The sequence below is a fragment of the Anopheles nili genome, chromosome 3 (assembly GCF_943737925.1).
Source record: "Anopheles nili chromosome 3, idAnoNiliSN_F5_01, whole genome shotgun sequence".
In the NCBI taxonomy this organism is placed as follows: Eukaryota; Metazoa; Arthropoda; class Insecta; order Diptera; family Culicidae; genus Anopheles; species Anopheles nili.
Window position 1 is genome coordinate 21,652,501 of NC_071292.1, and position 7,500 is coordinate 21,660,000.

The 7,500-nt window shown below is 47.2% G+C and overlaps 1 protein-coding gene and 1 non-coding gene across 2 annotated transcripts in view; one reads left to right on the forward strand and one right to left on the reverse strand.

Moving 5' to 3' along the window:
- LOC128727539 (neuronal acetylcholine receptor subunit alpha-7-like) overlaps nucleotides 1-7,500 on the reverse strand; it is a 47,589-nt gene that overhangs the window by 4,973 nt on the left and 35,116 nt on the right. The window contains exons 7-9 of the mRNA XM_053821461.1: nucleotides 3,057-3,251; nucleotides 2,545-2,631; nucleotides 2,364-2,473 (exon numbers count right to left, since the gene is read on the reverse strand). Coding sequence (XP_053677436.1) covers nucleotides 2,364-2,473; nucleotides 2,545-2,631; nucleotides 3,057-3,251 — 392 coding nt within the window. The remainder of the gene's footprint in view (nucleotides 1-2,363; nucleotides 2,474-2,544; nucleotides 2,632-3,056; nucleotides 3,252-7,500) is intronic.
- On the forward strand, nucleotides 5,520-5,599 carry Trnal-uag (transfer RNA leucine (anticodon UAG)). Its single transcript has one exon. It is a non-coding gene; the product is annotated as a tRNA-Leu (tRNA).

The window sequence follows — 7,500 nt, forward strand, 5'->3', positions numbered from 1 at the left end:
CGCGCGTTTGTTTGTGTATCTAATATGATTTTAAATAATCCATGCGTTGGCTGCTCGGAGCCGTCTCACGGTGTGGGTGATTTTCGTCCTTTCGCCTCCATTTTCGGTTGGGCCATGGCCATCGGCCAAGCGGCGATGGCGCTTCCAGTCTTTTGCAAGCTGAGGATGGCCGCGGTGGCGACAAAAACCGATCGCCATGACGAAAAATGTACGCGTGCATGTGTGTGTTTGTGGCAGAAAGGCTCTTCCAAGAGCCCACTGCGCTCTATCGTGCAGGCTGTTTGCTTGGGACAGACAAAAGCGACCGCGAGGAACGCGACGATGCGGATCGCGTTATCAGCTTTTCTTTCATCGGTTGACATGGCAGGATGTTGCCGCACTGCGAGGCGCTACCGCAGCACGGTGGCGTTATCAGCGAGTGGCGAGATAATTTTCGCTCACCGCTGCCTCGCCGAATGGGGCGCACAAAGAGCAGCCGTCCCTTGGGAGCGTAAGGTGCGCAAGAGCTCGAACGGCACGGACGTAGAAAAGCTCGAGAGTGAAAGAGGCAGAGACAGAGAGAAGGAAAAATGGTAATAATAAATAAATCTCCTACCATCTCGGGCAAGACGAATATCAGAAAACACATCGGCCAACGGAATGTGGTAGCGCGGCGCAACATCAAAGCGCCGTATCATCTCGGGAAGTTGGGACGACGAGGCGGGGGCACGCGAGAGGGCGTGCAATGGCAAAAAGGGTCGGAAGAAACCCGAGAAGGAGCGAGTGACGAAGGGTGTAAAAGGGGAAAAACTCACCATCCGACGCACATCATAATAAATGCCAGCTCGTTTGAACGGGCGGAAATGTCCAAAATATGGACTGTCTTTGTGGTAAAAGGACCTCAAAGGGGACGCTTTATGGGAGGCAGGGATGTGAGCATTTGGCAAGGGGTTGGCAGGACGAGCAATGTTATATTTCGTCTCCAGTGCGGGGCTGATGGGGGGAAGCAATGAATTTTGGTTGGTTTTCCTAGGGCAGCATTATACAAGCGCAAGCCGAGATTTTTGCTAAGCGTGTCGCGATGTGATGAAATAAAGCACTTTCTCATAGAGTGTCATGACATATAAACGTATATAGTATCGACATCAAATCACGGGAAATCCGTGCTAATTGTACGCATTGAAATAATTTCTCGGCATGCTTGGATGCGTGCATCGAAGGGACAAAAGTGGCCAATTGTATGGCTACTATGATTTTCGTTTTACCGCAGGACTATCATTATGAGAATTTGCACAATTATTTCCGACTTTGTCATTATTCCTTAGATCATAAAATACAGTTGATTTAGTTCTCTCAAAAAAAAAAGGTGCAATCTTGAAAGCGATTTGGATTTACCAAGTTATTAACCATTTAATGCAAGCGTATTTTTCGTTGATTTCGCTGGCTTAAAAGGCAATACATCTGTGATTTATCGAGATAATAGAGTAATGCTATCGATAAGATTATGCAGCAAAAATCATAAAAGTGGAATGGCCCTTCAACATAAGGCACTAGTAATACAGCACTTTTCCAATCTTCACTTTCACCCGCCCCAGAAAGCTCAATCGGAACGAACGAACTTCAACTGCTGTTTCGCACTAATGCAAGCGGAATCTCGTTTTCGGCACGCAAATCAAAACCATCCTAAGCCGGTTCGGTCCCAACGAAGCACGAAGCCCGCCAGTGACCACAGAGAGCCACGGTGCACGCTTGTTAATTTGCAGTTCATTCCAAGCACTGGTACCGCGGTACGGTACGGTTCAACGGCAGACGATAACACCGGCGGACGCGCATCCTGTGCAGGAGCTTAACACACCGGAAGGTTGAGTCCCTCGAGCCACACGGAACCTGCGGAATGAGCGCAATCTCGGCGCCCGGCCCTTGCGGGCCTGCGGGATCTGCTGTGCGGTTTGTGATAGGACGTTCCCAAAACCGGCACTATGCAAAATCCATCATTCCGGCGCCGGGAACATTCGTGCGGAGCCAGCAAACAAACGGCAGAAGCATTCGAGCGACCCGACGAGCGACAAAAGAACAGCGTTGCGCTGCAAATTGCATCGCAAACGCAACCGGCACCGATCGAGGACGCAAGGCGCATAAGTATTCATTAAATCGCGGCTTGCACCCTGCCAGCGATCGCATGCGACGGAAATGCAGGCCTTGTCTCGGGGGGGATCTACCGGCACGACTGTTGATTGTGCTGTTGGCCACGTGGCCACGCCATCGTTCGCTCTCGTTCGCTGTGACTTATGCTGGGACTGTGGGTTTCGGTTGAGAAGAAATCACTTCCGGTCGCTACCAGCCGGTTTTGCGCTATCGAACCACGCAGGCACACGTACACTTACCCAATCAGACATTTCGTGTGTGTCCGCGTTTCTATGATGATAATTTAAAATGAGAATCGTCGAAACAACGGATGACGCAACCATAAACATGATGCAGTTAAAATATGTGCCTGCGGGTGGTGAGAAGAATAGAAGAGCAAGGTTATCATCGAGCTTTTGAATGGCATTCGTCAGTGTTTACCTAAAAGTGGAACAGCATCCGATGTGGCTGGCATTGTCTCGGCAACCATATTTAAAAATACAGTCAATGATAATAAAATTGTTACGCCTGTAAATGAAACGTTAGTATGATGTGTTAGGTTTGGCACGTTAACGAAATGTTTAAAAGAAACTATTTGATAAATACAACGGAATTAATTTCTTCTTTCATTAGTTTATGTGATGTGGTATAGAAATATTTTTTAATTCATATCTGTTTGATTTAGATGTTACATTTAAGTAGAAAAAGTTATTTTACATTCTTTTAATATTTTCCATATTAAATGTTACTTATTGATAGGTTATTACTTTTCACTGGTACTCTATAAAACAACTATCCTCCATTATCCAATAGCCAGACAATGTTATATAATAGGCATTCTTTTTCTCAAGCACGTTACCTTTGCGCTTTCTCACTATCATTGATCGGACCCTCTTTCTTCGGTGCACCTGCGTGTATCAGAAAACTTACCGAACCCTCGCACCGGAACTTACCTAATGATAACTTTTCGCCGGAATCCGGTGGCAGAGTGAATCCTAGAAGTGCCATCGACGCAATCAGCACACACGGTACGATCAGATTGAAGAAATAGTACAGCGTTCGCCTCCGGATGATGATGGCGAAGGTGATGTCGATGTAAGGCTCTGGACAGCAATTGTAGTAGATTTCGTTCCGCTTGCCGGGAACACCTAAAGGGAGGCGTCCGTAACATACAGACACCGACGAAGCAAAGCGCACCGACCAAGCGCGTGGAAATGTGGAAACGAGCAGGGAACGGGGTGGTTTTTTTTTACATGGGTAGAAATTATACGGTAATATTAGTGCCACAAAGAATTTGACCGCGAGGAGTGTTGTTCTTTTTGAAGCGTTGTTTGATTTTCTTGCTTTCTCCAAGTTGAAATGGGGAAACTGATTCCATTTCAAAGCCATTTCCGTTGTTATGGCAAGGCCGGCATGGTGGTTTATGGCAACCGTCCCCAACTAACTGTCATACAAATTCCGTTCCGTTGGAATGTTGGTAAATATGAGTGTACAGAAACGTCAGCGCTTGTCCCGTAGTCAATGGTATGAAAAATGGAGGCTGATTGTGAGTTTTACTCTATGTTTTTTTTTTCTAGCGAGTATGAGCAAATGAAAAATAATTACGTAGGTAAAGCAAAATGAAGCAACGGGTGAGATGGCATTAGGCAGAATGGGAAAGAGATTACACTTTCAATGGTGTCTTAGCACAAGTTTGGTCGTTCCACACTGTTGCTGATTAGTACTTGCAACATTTTATCACTATAATTGAAGATCTTTTAATAATAACTCTGAGCTTATTACCGCACAAGGTTTTTGTACAGGAGATCGCTTCGAAATGACTATCGTGTAGCAAAACCTGAATTATGATACGTATTAAATTATGTGCTACCATTATTCGTTATTCAATATTGAACAACTATATTATACAAAAACAATTCGAATAAGGAAATCGCCCCAAAACTCCTCAATCAAATGTAGAGTTTATAAAAATCCTTTGATTTTAACACTCGATAAGATGTTATTCGAGTGCGCTAATTTTGTTTTTCAATTCGCAAAAAATAAAAACAGCTCTGTTTAAAGTGATTTGCAACGTTGCACTACAAGTTTTGTTCATTAACCGGCCGGTTTTATCGTGAAACCGAAACCTAGCCCGTCCCTCGAGGTGGCTAATGTTAGCCCCCGTTCCATTTATGGGACAGTTACACCTTGGGCTTGGGCTATTAATTGAATTAGTTGTGATCCTTTCCCGGCGTTGTTATTGAATATTTAATCTCACCAGCGCACCGGCAGCTAACGCGCCCACACCGACCCACCGGCCACTCTCTCATCTCGCAGCAAAACTGCCAAGGCTCGCTCACCGAACACCCTAGCCAAACCACGAGCCCTACGGCCCTCGCAAGCCCTCCTCCTCACGGGCGCTAGCATCACCGTCCTTTTGAGGAATTAAGTTTAATGTCCTTTCGTGTGCGAATGTTTTCTTTCCCGCCCAAACTTTCCGACCGCGACCGTCCCGCGGCCAGCCCAAGCCTCGGTGCGGCACAAAGTTTTCCATTCAACAACATATTCGCATGTATCGCTTCACGGTGGCTCCCGCAGGCCAGCGGGACCCGGACCGCGGCCAACCCGGTGTGGGATTAGTGATAAAGGGTGCTCGTAATAAATTTAATCACTTTGCATGTTTTAACCATTCATAACCATAAGGGGACGGGAGTTTAGACGGGCGCGCAGGGCGGGCTTTCGTTCCGTGCGGGTGGCCCACGGATACAAAGGACCAAGATCCTGATGCATATCCCGCTGAGCGCTTGAGCCACTTCATTAGCCGGTGCAGGAAGAATAGCTTCCGTCTTGGTCCCGCTCGGTGGCGTACGCTCGGTCGCCCTGAACTGGGGATTCTCGATCAATATCCAGATAGAGAGAGTGAGACAGAAACAGAGAGAGAGAGAGAGCAGAGGGAGCTGATCCAAGGGGGGATTTCTCGGGAATGCTTCTTAAACGGAAAGGTTCAATTTATTCTTCGCCTGATGGGCTATAATAAACAAAACCCTTCGCCGGACCGGGTGCCTCGGGAGCCGTGGGAATGCTGGAAGTGAATTCTTCGTCACTGCCCGGAGAAGTGGGGTAGAAGAGAAAGGGTGAGTGCAACAGTACGGCTCAGGCGCGGTTAATAGTTAATGGCATTTCGGACGAGAATATGCGAAAGTACACCAGGGGCAGACGGATGGTCCCCGACGAATGGGGCGTACCGCGGGAAATGGAGAACGGAATCGATAAAATCAGCCCTCTATCATGTCTTAAACGATTATGGCAATTAGTTAGCAAATTGTTAAATGAAACGATCAAATCCCGACGGGAAGTCCTGGAAGGATCTATAGTTTTGATCGCAAGGAAGCGAGCAGCAAACCAAACCGCATTGACTAAACGCAGCAATAGAAAGAGGCAGCGTGGCCGAGCGGTCTAAGGCGCTGGTTTTAGGCACCAGTCAGAAATGGCGTGGGTTCGAATCCCACCGCTGTCAAAGAAAAGAGGCTTTTTTATTATATAAAACAGCCATTTTTGAGAGATCCTTATCTCGTTGCTTGCTTTTGTGAGTGACATGTGATATGGTATGTGTGTGTGTGTGTGTATGTATAATGGAGTATAAACTTTGATATCGTTTCACTTCTGGCGAGACTGAGAAAAAATGCTTTTGCCAATAGCCCCCGCCTAATGCAGAAAGTTTCCCACAAAAAATACGAACTCCTCCACAATTACGAGTGTCAACTCTTGGAAAACATATAACCGACCTGCTGGTGGGCGGGGGGGGGGGGGGAGGAAGAGAGGATCATCGTTAACGCGATCATATTTTCCCACGAAACCAAGCTATTCGAGTCGTGCGAGTCACCGGTGGAGTAATTTTGCTGCGAGTTTCGATTTAGTGCAATTTTCTTTTCGTTCTTGACTTTGGCATATAATTGCGAATTCGGGGTTCTGAAACGAAAACAAGAATATCTTACTGATTAAATCATGCCGGAGCGTCAACGCCGGGGCGTTGGTGATGGTAGTGGTGATGGTGGTTGGTGGGGGTGGGGTGGAAGCAAAAGGATGTCCGCCGATCGCGCACCGAGTAAAGGACTCGCTCTCCAGCCCGCGCCCAGGCACTCGGGTCAAGCGGACGGAGGGTTTTTTGGACACGTCTCTCGGACGACCGAGAAAACCGGCCTACTACGCGCGGTTCGCGACCATTTTGCTACTTACCGACAGTCTCCGAACCGTCAGTCGCCGGCTTTAAACGCGTTCTCTCGCGGTCTTTCGCGCTCCCCACAAGCTTTCGGGGTCCATTTCGAGTCCTTCCGCGCGGGTCTGAGTGTGGGACACGAGGGTATGGGCCCCCTCGTCGAAGACAACAGTGGTTTCGTGACGATTGATTAAGCGCTTAACGAATGGCGCAATCTTCGTGTATCGCGGCTGCCCGCTGGAGTTGAAGCACGTTTGCCAGCGCCCGGTTTTGGCGGAAAGCACCGCTCGGGGCGTCGTTTACGCCCAAGGGTTGGCTTCTCAGGATGTCCTTTTACCCACACCGCTAAGGACCGCTCGTTTCTGCACCGAACTGCACGCGGGGACGTGTTCGCTTCCGAGAGGGCTCCTCTCGGGAGAGTGCAGTGTCGATGAGAAACGGATTCGCGGGCCCTGCCGGTTTCGCTTTCGGTTGTCCCGGCCCTTTGGCACCCTCCGAAGGGGGTGCCAGGACGAGATCCCTGGCACACGTGGCTCAACCCCTGGCGGGCAACGCGCGATGGGAATTGTGCAATGCGTATTTTAGAGTTTATGCGTAGTTCCGTTCATTGTTTTATCGTTTTAGGTGCGGTGTGGTTAGTGGGAAGTTAGTGAATTTTAAAGGTTTTAATTTAACACAAACGTTTACCAAACCGAAACACGCTTCCAATGCGGAACGAAAGAGGTGTCAATCGATTCTAATTATTGCTAATTTAGCGGTGGCTCTTTTTTAGATCGTGGTGCGTTAAGCATTATTGTTTCGTAGTTTCGTACTCGTTCTTCTTGTCCGGTCCGGTGCGTTCTTTGGTTTTGCATTTAATCATGCTTGTATAATATTCTCGAATGTATAGTTTTCTGACTCTCATCCTTTAATGTGCTGCGTTTCAAATTTACTGCTTTAGCCAATATTCAACTATATGACACGCACTGATAGATATGCGACAATAACATATGTTCCATTCGTTGTTTATTACTAAGCCAGAACCCTTAGCAAAAGTTCACAGCAACCAATCACAAAAATGGGTGAGCCCATTTACGCATTACACCATTTATAAAATGATTCCAAATAACTTAATCTAAGGTTTTACGAAAAATTAAATGTTTTGATGAAAAATTCCAGCTAAATTTTAGATTGAAAAAACCGGAAAAGATTGAAAAATACTA